The 18,846-nt window shown below is 38.0% G+C and overlaps 1 protein-coding gene across 1 annotated transcript in view; it reads left to right on the top strand.

Annotated features, from left to right (window-relative positions):
• Nucleotides 1-17,363, top strand: part of SLC6A15 (solute carrier family 6 member 15) — a 37,649-nt gene extending 20,286 nt beyond the window's left edge. Inside the window, exons 5-11 of the mRNA XM_059683728.1 lie at nt 717-827; nt 4,112-4,353; nt 4,458-4,650; nt 7,819-8,011; nt 13,009-13,168; nt 14,757-14,919; nt 15,995-17,363. Of these exons, the coding sequence (XP_059539711.1) occupies nt 717-827; nt 4,112-4,353; nt 4,458-4,650; nt 7,819-8,011; nt 13,009-13,168; nt 14,757-14,919; nt 15,995-16,372 (1,440 nt within the window). The 3' untranslated portion in view covers nt 16,373-17,363. The remainder of the gene's footprint in view (nt 1-716; nt 828-4,111; nt 4,354-4,457; nt 4,651-7,818; nt 8,012-13,008; nt 13,169-14,756; nt 14,920-15,994) is intronic.
• Nucleotides 17,364-18,846: the final 1,483 nt, after the last annotated feature.

The raw sequence follows: 18,846 nt of genomic DNA, 5'->3' as shown, positions 1-18,846 counted from the left end.
ATATTACAAAAAGTGCAGGACTACTTCTGAACCTTTAACTTCAGCCACTGGATGGATGGTGGGCCATTTACTGAGATGGAGATGAGTGAGGATGGGTCTGGGGAAAACTGAGAAGTTACCTTCTGAATCTGAAATATTTTAGAGGCTTAATAGGCTTCCCCCTGGAGATATCAAGGAGGCAGTAAATGCCTGGATAGGACATTATTTTTCTGTAAAAAACACTTGCTTAACTTAAAGCAAAGCTTCTGAAGCCGATGGTTATTTAAGTTCCTTGAGGGATTTAAAAGGGACCGCTCTCTAGTCCAGAAGCTAGACAGAATCATAAGGAAAGTTTGGTTAATGAAAAAAAAGACTTTTTTTTTTAACCTAAAACAATAAAGTAAGAATTTTTGGGGGAATTAGTGCCATTTATTTCTCTTAAATATTGTTTATTTTATAAACTATAATGAATCAACACTATTCAAATTACACAATATCTCTGGACTATTGTAAAGGAGATTAAATAGAACTTTCTTATTTCTTAGTACATCTCAAACAAGATCTTAAATAAGTCATAAAATCAAGACTAATAAGCCATTTTCAGATGGCTATACAAGTTATTAATCATTTTATTAACCATATACAAATAGTAACTGTCAAATTATAGAACAGAACACAATCTGAACTATAAAAAAGAATATACGTGTCTCACCTATTTTTGTTTTTTTTCTTTGCAGATTGTGTATTTTAGTTCTCTGTCTCCATATGTGATACTTATATGTTTCCTAGTCAGATCACTCTTTCTAGAAGGTTCAATTTATGGCATCCGCCACATGTTTACCCCTCAGGTACGTACTTTGTTTCTATTTAAGGCTTATGATCTTGAAATCATTATATTTGTTGTTAAAATTTTCCCACAGTTTGATTTCAGAGATAATTGTCCTAACATATATACATCAGGCTTTCAAAGTATAGCTGTTATGTTATCTAGCCTAGATAAACCAGAGCTTTTATATGTCTTTAATTATCTCTATCTAGCTCCAATTTTAAATGTCCCATTTTAGTTCTAGATTAAGGCTGTCACTATTGAAACTTTACAATTTCTCTGTTATATTAAATTGACTTCCAATTTTTATACTTGTAAATTTTAGAACTTTTCAGTCTTTATTTTTCTCCTTCTATTTCAGTGGGTTCTTAACATTTTGTGTCATGGATCCCTTTTAAAAAGACAATTATAGGAACTTCTTACCAGAGAACATATTCATTTTCTTATTGTGTCAGGAGGTAGACAAAACATATAAAATCCATGGACCCAGGTTAAATCCCTTCTCAGAGAAAATCAATCTTTTTTTTGTTTTGAAATTTTGTACTTTCTAAAATAATATTTACTTGGTGAGTTTGAGAAGTTCTGTAACTTTTGTAAACAAATGTACATTTTAGGAAAATTCTCATTTGATTTCATAAAAGGCTCAGAACTTCAGTATGCTCTGTCATTCAGTTTAGTGCTGAACTCAATGCTGGGCACATTGAACACGCACAGCAATCTTTGTGGACCAAGTATTTTGATTTGACAGGAAAGAAAACCAAGTTTTGAGATGTATATTTATTTGGTTAGTCATGAAATGAACTTATACCTCACTATTACTTTGCTAATACTATTTAAGGCAGACAATTTCAAATTTAGGTCGGCAATTAGAAGTTACGTGAAGAATGATCATGGTGTGAGACTTGGGCAGAAGATACTAGCTTCCCAAGAATTATTTGTCACTGCTGGTAGCTGCTTTGATACTGTGTACAAGGGGCAGTGTTTTTTAGGTATCTGGTTCTAACTTAGTATTCATTCTCTAGTAGCAAAAATATTGACATTGGTGTCTGGTGCTCTTGAGTGGTTCATAAGTCCTCTTTAACATTTATCATTGTTGGGACACTTCACTGAGTAACTAGTTAAGATTCATCAGTTTTAGCTACATTATAATGCAAATCACCTTCAAATGGGACATAACTTAGTGACCAACATTATTTAAAATATTAAAAAAGTGTTTTAAGTTTAAAACAACTAACTAGCTTTGGTATGACTTTCTGGCATATCACCTTTTTCTAAGTTGGCAATTGCTTGAGACATAATTCTCAATATTTGATTTAAATAGACATTTTGGAATTTAAACCCTTTGTTATGGCACTTTTTGCATGGCCCCTATAGTCACATCTGCAGCATTATTAACATTCTAAACCAGGTCTACAGATCACTTAAAATATAGTTAATTTTTTATTCAGCTCACTTTTCATTGACTGTAGATAAGATTCTGTGTTAGTTCACTATACGGTGTGATAGTTGATATAATAACAATACGAAGGTGTTAATTACTTTTAATTTACATTGCTTATATAAGGGAAAAGTACCTAAACACATGAAATATTCCCTAAACTGTGAATGGAGATTTAGTTCCTGAATTAGAAGTAGAGCAATCTGAATAATGTCCTTAGTAAATAAGTGCTTTCTGCCACCTAGTGGGTGAAGTGGAGATAGGCAGTTGATTGTAGTAGTAGTAGATCAACACAGAATTAGTTAAGATAACAATGGTCAATAAACAATACGTCTATCTCAGTTAATTATACATACATTATAAGTATAATAATTATTATGTTATGAAAAAGTCATACATTTCAATAATAATAACTAAATGAATTGAGCAATAAATTCTAATATTTGAGAGAACCATGGATTTTGTCATCTCTGAGTGTGTTCACATTTCTGTTCTACCCAGAAGTGCTGTGCAATCTTAGGCAGGTTCCTTAACCTTTCAAAGATGTAGATAATAGCAGCAACAATTTCATGGATTATTGCAAAGATTAAATCAGATTATATATATAAAGTGCTCATCAATGTGCCTGCCACTATAGTCTATATATGTTAGCAGTTTTTGAACAGTGAGAGTGTGGTAGGCAATGTGGCAAGTTGTGTCTTATTACTCCCATGATTCAGCTGGGGAAGCAGAAACAGAAAGGACTGGCCACCTACCCTAGGGGCCACTATTTAGACTATTTGGATTATTAAGTGGCAAACCAGTATCTGAAACTGTCTGTGGATTTCATGTTCTTACCTGTATTTGGCATTGCTCCCATGAAAGGTAGTTTCATCACAATTGTAAAAAAAAAAACCAAAAAACAAAATGCCAGTTAAAAACACTACTGTTACTGAAATCCAACTTAACTATTTATTGTGGTCTTTGACACATATACCTAATATTAGTTGTTCCATTTGAAAGGTTTGATAATTATTTAAGAAGTAGAGCAGAGTTACTTGAAATACATGTTCAGCACAGATTCAGAACTTTAGAACTTTGGATCTGAAAGGGTCTTAGATATGATATGAGGTGTGGGCAAAAGTAGGTTTAATTTACCAGCCATCATTACTTAAAAGGTAAATCATAAGTAAGGATCTGAAATAATAGCAATAATAATAATAAGACAAGTAAATAATACAATAATAAATAATGACACAAGATTAAACTCTGTTTTGCGTACTCACAACTGTGAGTCTACTTTTGCCCACCCCTGTAGGTGCATTTCTCTAATTATGAAAAAGAAGGCTTTCAGGAAAGTCTATAGGAATGAATGAATAATATATGAATTAACACATATGTGGATATGCAAAATACAAATAGTTTACTTCTACCATACTCATGATTAATATCTGCTTTGACTATTAGACTTCCACCAGAAAACACAAAACAGGGTTTTAGTTAAGTAATTATTTAACTTTTGCTGATAATTGATTTATTTTGCTTTGGAAAGTAAACAAAGACATAAATAGGAAGTAATTGAAAATAGTTCACTTCTCTTTTAAATAGTCCTTTGATGATTTGTCTTAAAGTATTTAAAAATTCCCATGTAGATAGAAAATCTCTATGTACATAACATCTCCCTCTGTAAGCTTGATCGTCTACAGTATTTCTTGTTCATATTCCTTGTTTCATTTTCAAATGAAAAAACTATTATTTCTAATTAAGAACAGATTATCCCCCTGATTTAAATATTATGATGATATATTTAATCAAGACAACTAATTCCATGTAGATTATTCTGAACTATTACTTTGAAGCTGATTTCTGTTATGTTTCATTTTAAACAGCTTGAAAAAATGCTGGAACCCCAAGCCTGGAGAGAAGCGGCTACTCAGGTGTTCTTTGCCCTCGATCTGGGATTTGGTGGTGTCATCGCCTTTTCAAGTTACAACAAGAGAGACAACAACTGCCAGTTTGATGCTGTGCTGGTGCCCTTAGTCAATTTTTTTACTTCTATCTTGGCCACGTTGGTGGTGTTTGCAGTTCTGGGCTTCAAAGCAAACGTCATAAATAAGAAATGCATTGAAGAGTATGAGTATTAATTTCCTTTAGCATTTGATGGCAGAATTATATAGAAATTAAACCCCCCAAACTCATGTTAAGTGTTCATTAACATGTTGTTCTGTTTTTCAGAAATGCTATAATGATTGAAAAATTTTTGAAAATGGGCAACATTCCTCAGGCCATTATTCCCCCTCACACCAAGTTTTCAACTATTACCACAGAAGCTTATCACGAAGTTTATGACATCATTAAAAGAGTGAAAGGGGAGGAGTTTCCTGCTCTTCATCTTCGTTCCTGTAAAGTTGAAGATGAGCTAAATAAAGTTAGTAGCTATGTTTAAGCAATAAAATAGGTATTATTCAGTTAAAGGATTCATTCTCCAGAAGACATTTTTGGTTAGGAAAATGACTGTTACAGTTTTAAAATTCACATTCTTTATTTCAGAGGACAACTTTCTTAAATCATTAAAGGTTTCCTTTACTTTATTATTTTTTTAAATTTCTTTATTGATTAAGTTATTACATATGTGTCCTTATCCCCACATTACCCCCTCATCCCCACAACTCATGCCCTCACCCCCTGTTGTCTGTGTCCATTGGTTAGGCCTATATGCTTGCATATAAGTCCTTTAGTTGATCTCTCCCCCTTACCCCCACCCTCCCCTACCTTCTCTCTGAGGTTTGACGGTCTGATCGATGTTTCTCTCTCTCTGGATCTGTTTTTGTTCATCAGTTTATGTTGTTCATTATATTCCATAAATGAGTGAGATCATGTGATATTTATCTTTCTCTGACTGGCTTATTTCACTTAGCATAATGCTCTCCAGTTCCATCCATGCTGTTGCAAATGGTAAGAACTCCTTTTTTACCGCAGCATAGTATTCCATTGTGTATATGTACCACCATTTTTAAATCCACTCATCTACTAATGGGCACTTAGGCTGTTTCTAAATCTTAACTATGGTGAATTGTGCTGCTATGAGCATAGGGGTGCATATATCCTTTCTGATTGGTGTTTCTGGTTTCTTGGGATATATTCCCAGAAGTGGGATCACAGGGTCAAATGGGAGTTCCATTTGTAGTTTTTTGAGGAAACTCCGTACTGTTCTCCACAGTGGCTGCACCAGTCTGCATTCCCACCAGCAGTGCCCGAGGGTTCCTTTTTCTCCACATCCTCGCCAGCACTTGTCCTTTGTTGATTTGTTGATGATAGCCATTCTGACAGGTGTGAGATGGTACCTCATTGTTGTTTTGATTTGCATCTCTCGTATAATTAGTGACTTTGAGCATGTTTTCATATGTCTCTTGACCTTTCTTCTGTCTTCTTTCAAAAAGTATCTATTTAGGTCCGTTGCCCATTTTTTTTGATTGAGTTCTTTATCTTCCTTTTGTTAAGTTGTATGAATTCCCTATAAATGCATGCAAAAAAGTGAAACTAGGCCACCAACTTACACCATACACAAAAATAAACTCAAAATGGATAAAGGACTTAAACATAACATGGGAAACCATAAAAATACTAGAGGAATCCACAGGCAGCAAAATCTCAGACATATGCCGAAGCAATTTCTTCATTGATACTGCTCCTAGGGCAATGGAAACTAAAGAGAAAATAAACAAATGGGACTACATCGAAATAAAAACCTTTTGCACAGCAAAAGAAACCATCAACAAAACAATAAAAAAGCCCACTGCATAGAAGAATATATTTGCCAATGTTATCACCGGTAAGGGTTTAATCTCCAACATTTACAGGGAACTCATACAACTTAACAAAAGGTTTCCTTTACTTTTAAAAGCAATTTCATTGATTAATCCACAGTAATTTAAAATATGAATATAAATGAAGTGATTTTCATCATATAAAATCAAATCAGTCTGATACCTTTCCTGGTATAATATTTAATATAAAAATTGTATCATGATTATCACATATTGCATGATTATTTTGATATATTAATAATTTTTGGCCATTTTAATAATTGTGTTCAACAAGTTATGATTAAATTCTTTTTCTTAACCAGTGTAATGTATTTTAATAAATATAAAATAGGTGAACACTAATATTCTTATATTGCTTACCACCTTTTCCCTGTATTGTCAAAAATAAAATGTCATAGAGAGAAATTAGCCATTAATCACATGATTTAAGATACTTGAGACTAAACATAAAGTATCATGTGCAGCATGATCTCACTCATACGTGGAATCTAAATAACAAAATAAACTGAACGAAGTGGATCCAGAGACATAGAAGCATGGAACAGAGTGCAGAATCTGGAAGGGAGGGTAGGGGAGGGTGGGTGGGTGGGAAGTAATCAACCAAAGACCTTGCATGCATATATGCATAACCCGGGGACACAGACAATAAGTGGTGAAGGCTGGGGGTCGGACTGGGTGGGCTGGAGGGGGTCAATGGGGGAAAAAGTGGGACATATGTAATACTCCCAACAATAAAGAATTATGTAAAAACAAACAAAAAAATAATATCCTCCTTGTTCAGCAGAGTGAAGGGCACTCATGGCTGCGGGATCAGGGCCTCCTGTGGCATGATTATGTCGTTTCCTGATCCCATGCAGCCCTCTCTCACAGAGCATGTAGCTTTGGGGGGGAGGGCTACTGTGGTCCTTGGTCCCCTGTGCCCTGCTGACATGAGGTCTCAGGCTTGATCTGACCCACCCTTTCAAAGCCCCTCTTCACTCCTAGTGGTTTTCTGCTAGGACCCTGCTTCCGATCTTCCTTGAGCCAGGCATCCAAGGGCTGGCATGGGGGGAACTGTTACAGAGCTGGTTAGTCAGGTGTACACGTCAGGATAGGTCTGAACATAAAAAAAAAGAATCATGTGCAGATAATTATGGATAAAACCATATATATATATATATATATATACATATATATACACACATATATATATCTAATATGCTAAGTGTCTGACCAATTGGTCTACCAAATGGTAGACCAGTTGCTATGATGCGTACTGACCACCAGGAGGCAGACGCTCCAACCCATAAGGTTAGATTGCTGCTGGGGTCCAGCCGATCAGGACTGGGTAAGAAGGGCCAGACACACCCTGGAGCCTTCCTGTGTTCCTCCCCAGCTGGCCGAATCCCATTGGCCCGGATTGAGACTGGGCAAGAAAGACCCAATTGACCCCAATCGCTGGCCAGACTGAGGGACCCCACACATGCAGGAGTTTGTGCACCTGGCCTTTAGTCATTAATATAAAAATCTTGAATCCTGTAAGGAAAGACAATCTTAGCCTTTAAAGGTGTTTTGCTGTTTTTAAATTCTGGTTTATTTGTTTTCTTTATGAGATAACACAATCAACTTGTTAGTTGAAAGGCACAGTTTCTTAGGAGACAATGTGATTCTGCATGTTTATTTCCAGTCTCTCAAGGCATTATTCAGAGTTTCTCTTCTTTGTAACTGATGTATGTAGCCATCACTTAAAATTGCTCTGTATTCATGTTGTTATTCTGTCTCTTTTACAGGAGGTTCAGGGAATTGGTTTAGCTTTCATTGCCTTTACAGAAGCGATGACACATTTCCCTCTGGCTCCCTTATGGTCCGTGTTGTTCTTCCTCATGCTGATAAATCTAGGCCTCAGTAGCATGTTTGGGTTCATCGAAGGGATCATCACGCCTGTGGTGGACAGTTTCAAAGTGAGCAAAGAACTGGTTACTGGTGAGTTTTTATGTACTTGACTTTCCATTGATTGATACAGGCCATTTTACTCTTGGTGTTGTTTGGGGTTTTATTAATGTCTATTTGTAAATATGTATTGCTAATATTTGTTATTTTTTTATATAACTGTATAATCATATAACTATGTAATTTACAATTGCAAATGATAGACTTAATACATCGTACTATTGGTGATTATTTTTACATTGCTCTTAATTAATAGTAATGTCATCATGAACTACTGCCACTAGAATAAAGTCATAGATTGGTCATGTATTAATTTGTATACAAGTCAAATAATTAACAATAGTAAGGTGGCTCAGACCTCAAATTCCTTTCCCAAATTTGCTAAAATTGATAAATCTAAATTTCTAGTGTAAAAGAAGTTGTGGTCTACTAGTAGTTCATAGTTCTAGTAGGAAAGCAAATAAAACAACTTATCAATATCGATGCCTGTTAGTAAGCCAATCTGCAAGCACTTAGTAAAGTACCAGTTTTGAACTGCATTTGAAGGATATAAAAGATATGAGAAATTATAACAGAGAAACAAAGATATAGGCAAGCCCCTTCTCCAAAAAAAAAAACAAACCAATTGTATTGTTAATTAAAAGCAATCTGGGTAGATAAAAGACTTGTACCATGTAATATAGATAGCAAAATAGAGACTTTACATGTCATACAAATTAAGAAGAAACAAAAGTCATCTAAGTATATACTTGAACTGACAACGAAAGAGGTGGAAGTTGAATTTGAAAGAGGAGAGGTCTTCTCACAGGTCAGAGGATGCAGCACATGTAGAGCTAAAGAGAACAGTGAGGAAGCCAACCAGACCAGTGTTGGGAAGTGATGCAAAAATAAATTGGCTAAAAAACATGTAGGTGATCTTGAATGCTGGGCAGTGGTGCACAAGCTCCCCGAGGCTCTGTGTTTAGCTCTGAAAGATTTTAGTAAAATTTTATGTGTAAACTAGAGGCCCAGTACACAAAAATTTGTGCACTTGGGGGGGGGGAGGGGCGGTCCCTCAGCCCGGCCTGTGCCCTCTTGCAGTCTGGGATCCCTCGGGAGATAACAACCTGCTGGCTTAGGCATGCTCCAGGGTGGCAGAGGGCAGGCCCAATCCCTAGGTGCAGCCCCTGGGCTCAGAGCAGGGCTGATTGGGGAGTTGGGGTGCCACCCCTGTCATGTACAGAGCAGGGCAGATTGGGAGGTTGCGATGCCACCCTCAGTCACACACAGGGTAGGGCTGATTGGGGGGTTGGGGCACCGTCCCCTGTCACACTCAAGTCAGGGTCGATGGGGAGGTTGCGGCGCCACCCCCTGTCATGCACAGAGCAGGGCCAATCAGGGGGTTGGGGTGCTGCCCCCTATCACGCACAGAGCAGGGCCCATCAGGGGGTTGGGGAGCTCCCACTTGTCACGCACAGAGCAGGGCCGATCAAGGGGTTGAGGAGCTCCCCCCTGTCACTCACAGAGTAGGGCCGATAGGGGAGTTGGGGCACCGCCCCCTGTCACACACACAGCAGGGCCGATCAGGGGGTTGGGGCGCCGCCACTGTCACACTCAGGGCAGGGCCAATGGGGAGGTTATGGCTCTACCCCGTCACACACAGAGCAGGGCCCGTGGGGTGGGGGGGTTGGGGCGCTGCACCCTGTCACACACAGAGCCACAGGGCAATCAGGGGGTTGGGGAGCTCCCCTGTCATGAACAGAGCAGGGCAGATAGGGAGGTTGTGGCCCCGCACCCTGTCACACACAGAGCCACAGGGTGATCAGGCGTTTGGGCGCTGCACCCTTTCACGCTGATCCCGGTGCCGGGAGGCCTCGTGGCTCCGCTGATCCCAGTGCTGGGAGGCATATTACCCTTTTACTATATAGGATAGAGGCCTGGTGTATGGGTGGGGGCCAGCTGGTTTGCCCTGAAGGGTGTCCTGGATGAGGGTGGGGGTCCCCACTGGGGTGCCTGGCCAGCCTGGATGAGGGGATGATGGCTGTTTGCAGCTGGTCGCACCCCCTTCATGGTGGGGGGTCCCCATTGGGGTGCCTGGCCAGTCTGGGTGAGGGGCTGAGGGCTGTTTTCAGGCTGGCGGGTGACTGAAGCTCCCAACTGCTCCTTTTTTTTTTTTTTTTTCTTTTTTTTTATTCTTGGCCAGCTTTAGCTCTGAGGCTTGGCTCCAGCTCTGAGGCCTCGGCTGCTGAAAGCAGGTATCTGGTTTGTTTGGGTTCTATAATCGAAACAATGTATAAGTCCAGCTCTGAGATCCCGGCTGGCTGAAAGCAGGTTTCTGGGGTATTGTTTAGCTTCTATATTTGTAACAATGTTTCAAACTGCAAGCTCAGAGGCCGGCAGCGGCAGGCGGGGAACGTTGGAGTCCTCCGTCACTGAAGCAAGCAAGCCTCATGTTCGCTTCAAGCTGCCTGGCTGCTGGCCATCATCTTGGCTGGCAGTTAATTTGCATATCGCCCTGATTAGCCAATGGGAAGGGTAGCGGAGTTATGGCTAATTACCATGTTTCTTTTTTATTAGATAGGATAAGTCTCAAATATACACCTTTACCACTTACTGCTCTGCTAAGTGTGTGTGTGTGTGTGTGTGTGTGTGTGTGTGTGTGTGTTTGTAAAGCAATTTAAGCAGTTCCTTAAATATTGATACTAAATATCCTCCACTCAGCTGAACAAAAATGAGAAACTTCTTTATCAAAAGGCAGTTTCTACTTCTTCAGTTTCTATTCCATTTAAGGCTATTGATATTCTGCCTGATGTGCAGGCTAAATAACAGCCATCTTGGCTGCTTTCCTCATCTTTGTCTCATATCCAAAGCCCGTGAGGTAAGAGGGCTTGCAAATTCAGGAAAAAGCAAGAGTGTAGAGGGAAGAACACACATGGTAGTGTCTGCTGCCTACTGGGAGACCTATTTGGGCAGAGCAAAGGGAATGTACTCTCTTCCCCCATTACCCATCTTTGGGATCATACCTGTATTCCAGTTATATTTGACCCCGATAAAGTGATCCTCCATCAACTTTGCCAGATATGGTTTTGTCTTCTCTAGTGGAACAGTAAGATTATATAAGTGAATCCCCCATTATCTTTTCATCTCACATCTCCAGCAAAACCCTGTCTGTACCACCTAGGATTCACTCTCTTCATGTTTGGCTTATACTGTGGTGTAATTAGGAGACAGTGAAAGTGACACAGACTATGCTCCATATTCAAGCTCTGCTACTTCCATCCTGAGACTTTTAAGTACAATATACTGTGACAAGCATTTAAACATTTCAATATATGATAGATTCCAAGTATAGTACATGTTACTTCTCATTTTCTACATATATATATATATATATATATATATATATATATATATATATATATCATTTTTTTATGTATGGTGCAGCTCATAACCCTAGCATAGTGCTTCAGAGATGGCCTAATATGACCCATACCTGTTGACACTGTTGGAAACCCCATCTTCAAACCCAGGGATTTCTGTGTTCTCGCCTTCTTTTGCTTTTGCTCACTTCTGTTAAAAGGTGGTTGACAACTAGAACAGTCATCTTTTATTTTTGACGGTTTCTCTACTAATGTGCATGAGAGAATAAAAAGTCAAACAAAACTATGGTAATATTATATGGATTCCAGAAGTTTCTCTAAGTTTTTATATTAATGGTCAGAAGTTTCTGTATCTTTTTCAGATTCTACTGCAGAAATTTCTTTTAGGTGGTTCTTCTTAGTTGGATAATCAGATTGCCCAACCCTGTTATAATTGTACTAGAGGCCCGGTGCGTGAAATTTGTGCGGGGTGGGGGGGAAGGGGGGGGAACGGTTGTCCCTCAGCCTGGCCTGCACCCTTTCCTATCTGGGACCCCTCGGGGGATGTCCAACTGTTGGTTGAGGCCCGATCTCTCTCACAATCCGGGACTGCTGGCTCCTAACCACTCGCCTGCCACTGCCAACCTGATCGCCCCCTAACCACTCCGCTGCCGGCTTGATCGATGCCTAACTGCTCCCTTGCTGGCCTGATCACCCCCAACTGCCCTCCCTTGCTGGCCTGATTGCCCAAAACTGCCCTCCCCTGCCACGACCCGCCTCCTCCACGTGAGGCGGCAGAGACACTGGGACCGGCATCCTCCATGCCGCATGGAGCTGCGGGACCCCCAGGCCTCACCGTGCAGAGCAGCTGCCTGGCCCCATCTCTGCTGTGCGCATGGCCATCTTGTGATGCCATCTTGTGGTGGCCATCTTGTTCCGACGTGAGGGTGTGGCAACCACCTAGGCCAGTGATGGCGAACCTTTTGAGCTCGGCGTGTCAGCATTTTGAAAAACCCTAACTTAACTCTGGTGCCGTGTCACATATATTTTTTGATATTTGCAACCATAGTAAAACAAAGATTTATAGCCATAACCGGTTTGGCTCAGTGGATTGAGCATCGGCCTGCAGACTGAAGGGTCCTGGGTTCGATTCCGGTCAAGGGCATGTACCTTGGTTGCGGGCACACCCCCAGTGGGGGGTGTTCAGGAGGCAGCTGATCAATGTTTCTCTGTCATCATTGATGTTTCTATCTCCCTATCCCTCTCCCTCCTCTCTGAAATCAATAAAAACATATTTTAAAAATACATAAGAATGACCTATGAAAATTTTCTGCTGGAAAAGGTCACTTTGCTCTTAATAAAGAGCAGAAAGGCATGGGGATTTATACTTTTAAAATCTTCACAGTTTTACCTCATTTATTATTTGTGCTCGGTAAGTAAGTTTGCACAGACTAGAGGAGGTGGTTGTATTACTCTCTAACAATGAATTTATATTAAATGTGTGCTAAATCCCGGTAACTACTACCACTGTGTAATGTTCCACAATATTAGGAAAGGTATTGCCTATCCATATTATTGACAAGTTATAAAAGTGAAAACAAAATTATACTTTGAATATAGTAATTCATAATACAACTTAAAATACTTGATTCTGAATAAGGGCTTAATTTTTCATTTATTCCTTTTGTCCAGTTATCTGTTGTCTTCTGGCATTTTGTATTGGTCTGATATTTGTGCAACGCTCTGGAAATTACTTTGTTACAATGTTTGATGATTACTCTGCTACACTGCCGCTTCTAATTGTAGTCATTTTTGAGAATATTGCTGTATCCTTTGTCTATGGCACAGATAAGTAAGTATATTTTCATCTCTATTTTGGAAACACCAATTGACATTATCTATTTAATTTAGAAGGGGAGAAAAACGATTAGAGGGGAAAATACCACAAACAAAATCTTTTGAAGGCTCTTTATTTAGCAATTTTGATAAAGTATATTCGCCTATTAGGTAATTAGGTCGAATTGTGTAGATGGTAATATAGTCTAGGATTCTGGAGCTTTGATTTAATACTGGTTGTCAAGTAGAAACGTCCAAGATCTAGTGGCTATTTTCCACAAACCTTATTGTTTTGAGTTATTGTTATCTATGTTTTACAGATGAGAAAACTCAGGCTCAGTGAGATACCAAGTGACTTGCTCATCGAACCTGCCCCGAGGCAGACCTGGGACTCATAGTCATTTCTGCTTAACTCCCAGCCTATGCTCCTAATTACTTTGCTGACCTGTTTCATGAGAGGAATTTCATTTTTTATGCTACATAATGCCTTGTGTAACAGGCCAATTTTGGGAAAATACAGGGTGTCCCCCAAAATGTATACACAGTTTAATAGCTGATAGCTCAATTTTGAGAATGAAATGTATTTTAATAAACACTGCCTTTATAATTATTCAAAGTGTGTGTATACATTTTGGGGACACCATATATATACTGCTCTGAGATATATATGGCATTTGATATACACAAACTTCATATTTATATGGAGTCATTATTTGAATTCACTAGATGCCTTTAACCTCTGAATTATATACCTGCTTGATGTGAGAGGTGTATATACTTGCTGTGAGATGAAGCATGAGAGTAATCTCAGAAGAAAAATGTTCCTGGAGGCATTTTTGGCAAAATATTGTCCAATTTTTTTTAAGTTTCTGTCTTTAGTGAACATGTATAGACTAAAACAATAAGATCATCAAGCTTATTAGAGGTCTGTGTAAAGTAGGAATGTGTGTTGAATGAAGACCAGAGCCCTCTTACACGTCACAGAGAGGAACATATTGACATTGAATAAGCTTTGTGAGAATGTTTTTATTATTGCCAAAAGCTCCAGGTAGGGGAACTTCCATTTTGTAGTCATGTACTAGACAGCAATAGTAGCAATGGCTGTCTGACATGCACTGATTCTTAAACTTCATAAAAATACTCTGTGGTAACTAATAGCATCCATGTCACATGGAGAATGTGCCCTCCTGTACAGAAGGACTTACTATATTAGTTGTAGAGCCAGGACTTTAACTCTGACTTTAATTTCAAAACCAGCCATCTGGACACTCTATCAAGCTACCCACAAGTTCTAACCTGCATTGTACTGAAATTTGATAAAGTATTGCTGATGTTGTGTTCATAGAGTAGGAAGTCATCAGTAGAAGGAGACATTTCAGTAGTTGGCTAAAGAGTGCTTTACCTAAATAAAAATTACGGTATGTATTTAACTGGTTCCATTTTACTTTATATGATCTTAACTTATGCCATCTTCCAGTGTAACTTTTTGATAAGTATCAAATGTCATATGGTATCATGTCTAATTCCCTGTCAAATCATTGGTCTAATGCACGTTTAAAAGGTAATACATAAAATTGAGAAATAATTACCTTCTTTTTATTTAGATTTATGGAAGACCTAAGAGATATGATGGGCTTTGCTCCCTACAGATATTACTACTATTTGTGGAAATATATTACTCCTCTAGTGCTATTATCCCTGCTAATAATTTCTACTGTGAATATGATATTAAGTCCTCCTGGCTATGATGCATGGAATAAAGACAAGGTAAAATACAAAATAAGGAAGTTTTTACCTTTTGCTTTCTTCACAGTATATTTTACTATTTAATGACTGGTGTTGCTTTTATGCAAAAATCTTGAGATTTATGTTTTGTTCATTCCCAAACATGTATGATTTTTTTATACATTGTAGATTTTTATACATTGTAGATTATGTCAAATACTAATTTGGTTCTCATTAAAGTAGCTTTATTCATATCACCACGTAGATGAACCAATAATTATTCAGCCTTTAACTAGAAAACATATTGCTCAACCCACCAGGAATATTTCCCCTTACAAATGTATTAAATCATACCCCAGATACAATTTTCTGATGAAAAAATGCATCAACCATATAGATACGATGTAAACAACTGTTGAAGTAATATTTTGTTGTAACTATGTTATATTAGCAATGACTATTTCAGTTCTGTCGTCAGGCTGCATTACCCATATCATAATGCAACCATTACGTATACATGGGATGTTATAAAGTTAGAGTGCTTATTTTACAGAAGTATTTCTGACCTTTATTCTATGGTCAATAATTCTATATAATAACAACTGAATTCGTGACAAGGCATAAACAAGTCTGTTATCCCTCACCAAAACCCCAGAAATGTGATAAAATTTAGATTTCAGAAAGTCAATATGGCATATGTAACAGGTATCTATTGCTTAATAACAAACTACCTCCTACATGTCACAATTGAAAGCAATGCTGATTATTATTTCTTGGGTGCTATGGGTGAGCTGGATGAGCCTTCTTTTGGTCTTGCCTGAGCTAACTCATGCAGTTGATTAAACTTGAAGAGCCAGAGTCTCTCTGTAATTTTTTATTCTTGGCTTCTTCCAACTAATATGACTTATGGCAGCATTCTATGAAGCGAGCAGAGATTGCAAGGCCTTTAAGGTCTAACCTTGACGTTGCTTAATGTCACTTCCAAGCCATTCTATTGGACATAGTAAGTCACAAGAACAGGTCGAATTCTTTGCTTACAAACCTGAGACAAATATAGTATTTTTTTTCCATACTTGCAGGGAAAATCGGTTATTAATACATATTTTGGTGTTAACAGGCATCTAAGGAATTTCTGAGATATCCAACGTGGGCAATGGTTATCTGTGTATCTCTGGTAGTCCTAGCACTACTCCCCATCCCGGCTATCTTCATCATCCGTTGCTTCAACCTTATGGAAAATAGTTCCGGCAATTTAGCCTCCGTGGCCTATAAGAGAGGAAGGGTACTAAAGGAGCCTGTAAGCTTAGAGGGAGATGATGCAAGCCTCATTCATGAAAATTCAAGCGAAATGTCATCTCCAAATTTGGGTAAAAATATTTATCGGAAACAGAGTGGATCACCGACGTTGGACACTGCTCCCAATGGGCGATATGGAATAGGGTATTTGATGGCAGATGTGGCAGATATGCCAGATCTGCCCGAATCTGACTTGTAGCTGGGGGCCGGGGTGTTGGATCAGTGGGGTTTATTTTGGTTAATTGCTATCACTGAACATTGTCTTCATGAAGAGAGAACTTTAGGCTTCACTTATCAGAGGGCGATCTCAGGCGTCCCAGGGCTGTGATCTTTAACACTAACAGTGTATGTAAATTCAGCTGGTGTGTTCCTTTGGATTCTCCAGTTTACATTCGCACAGGAAGAGTGGCAGACAAAGGTTACAGGGACTGAGGTTCATGTTTGTCAGAATTTTTAAAAACACTTTTGGTGATTTTTTCAAGTATTTCTTTCTCTACAAAAACAGGTGTTACCTCAGTTACTAATAATTTCTGGATGTAATGGCATTTGCAATTCAAAAAAATGGTAGACGCACTTTAAAATGCATAAGTTTGCCTTTAGGGTAACTCCCAGCATTACAATGAACAGTTCTGTAAGTTGGTGCCTCTCAGCACATTTCTGTGACTGTTTTGTGTAGATAGGCTGTACTTATTTTGGTTGCATTGATACCTTGTCAGGCAATTAGTTGAAGAAAACTGCAAAATATTTTCTTATGTGATTGCTGTATAGTGCAATAGTATCAAAGAATAAGAAGGCACTCATGTTGGGATGAAAGGTTATATTCAGGATCATGTGTATGATGGTTGTATATTTTGTGTGAAATATGTGTGAAAATGACATAAGTGTGAGTCACTTAGCACTCTCAAGAATTATGCAGATTCTGCATTTTTCTATGCCGTGTGCCTAAAAAACCTACTTGATGTTTATTGTGGATTCAATATTACTCATAGTATATTTATACAATATACTTGCAATGTATATAGATGTATATTAGTATTCTAAGTATTGATTTGAAAACTTGAAGCAAGATGGCATTTTATTTCATATCTTTCTGTTTGCTTCTGTTTTAAGCAAAAATGAATCCTTTTTTAAGTGATTGTTAAAATTGTATGGCATTACATTTTAAGCTACAAATAAAATTTAAAAATGATCTTTGTTTTTCACATTGATTTTTCTTGTATCACTTGAACTGGATTACTTTGCATTTCAGTCAGCACTTAGGAATTTCATCACAATTAGCCATCATATTTCAAGTAGAATCAATATCTGATTAACAGAGTTACCACTACTTTGGAGACAACAGCAAAGTAGACTATTACGGTGAAATAGTGTTTTGATGTGGTCCCACAATTCTTGAAAAATATACTTGTAGTCTCCCAGGAAACCACATGTACAGTTGGCAGCTTGCTGGTCAGTATTGTCTCAGAAGTATAAAAAATTATTGTGATTTTTATGAAACTGTTGTATATATGAAATTAGATGAAGCAGGAGAACTCCACTGAGTACTATCTCATTAAAAGGCTTTTATTTATAACTCTAAAAATATATTAGTTGTATTTTTTTAAATGATGGATAAAGCAGCAAAAAATGGGAGATAGTACTGCATCATATCCATTGATTTCTTTTTGCCAAATATTCTTGATCTGCTATAGGCATATATTATAGACTGCATCACAGCATTTAAAATAGAATTCCACTGGTGATTAAAATTTTTAGTTTTTTGCTTTACATATTCAGTATATTTTGTATCTCTTTAAACATATTTTATAGGTAGGCAATAATGCACATTATACAAATTCAAAAATTACAACAATGCAGTGTGAAGTAATTTCCTCCCTAAAATTTCTCCTAGCCTCCTAGGTCCCATCTTTAAAGGTAGCTCCCATTGTCAGTTTACTACTGATCCTTGTGGAAATGTTCTATAGACACACATTATATAATTGACAGCATTGAGCATTCTTTCTTCTGAATCTTATTTATTTCTATGAATAACTTATTTTGGACAGTGTTTAATATGAAGGCACATAGATCTGCTTCATTATTTTAAATATATTTTATTGATTTTTTACAGAGAGGAAGGGAGAGAGATAGAGAGTTAGAAACATCGATGAGAGAGAAACATCGATCAGCTGCCTCCTGCACACCTCCTACTGGGGATGTGCCCGCAACCCAGGTACATGACCTTGACCGGAATCAAACCTGGGACCTTTCAGTCCGCAAGCCGAGGCTCTATCCACTGAGCCAAACCGGTTTCGGCTGCTTCATTATTTTAGAAGTTGAAATAATATACACTTTATATATCTTTTGTGCTGAAACAATATGTTTATAAGCTACCCCAATATTAAAAAGTTTATAGCAAATAGTTTATCTGCCAGCCTTTAACTTATCATAATACATTGCCAAATAAGCATCTTTTTTTTCTCCCCCTCTCATCATGTGGCTTTTAATTACAGTTTGGATACTTGCTTTCCACTAGGGAATTAGGTTTCCACCTGTCTACGTTTCTATTCAGAGTGATAAGAATGTAGGAATCCTAGTTTTGAGAAGGAAGATAATCTAAACTGTTTCTAATGCCCTCACTGGGCAGATGAGGAGACTGACCATGGAAGTTAAAGCTGAATAGACAAGGTCTCT

Source organism: Myotis daubentonii, chromosome 2 (assembly GCF_963259705.1).
Source record: "Myotis daubentonii chromosome 2, mMyoDau2.1, whole genome shotgun sequence".
Classification (NCBI taxonomy): Eukaryota; Metazoa; Chordata; class Mammalia; order Chiroptera; family Vespertilionidae; genus Myotis; species Myotis daubentonii.
The sequence above is the reverse complement of the archived record's forward strand: the minus strand, read 5'-3'. Positions and strand labels throughout refer to the sequence as shown.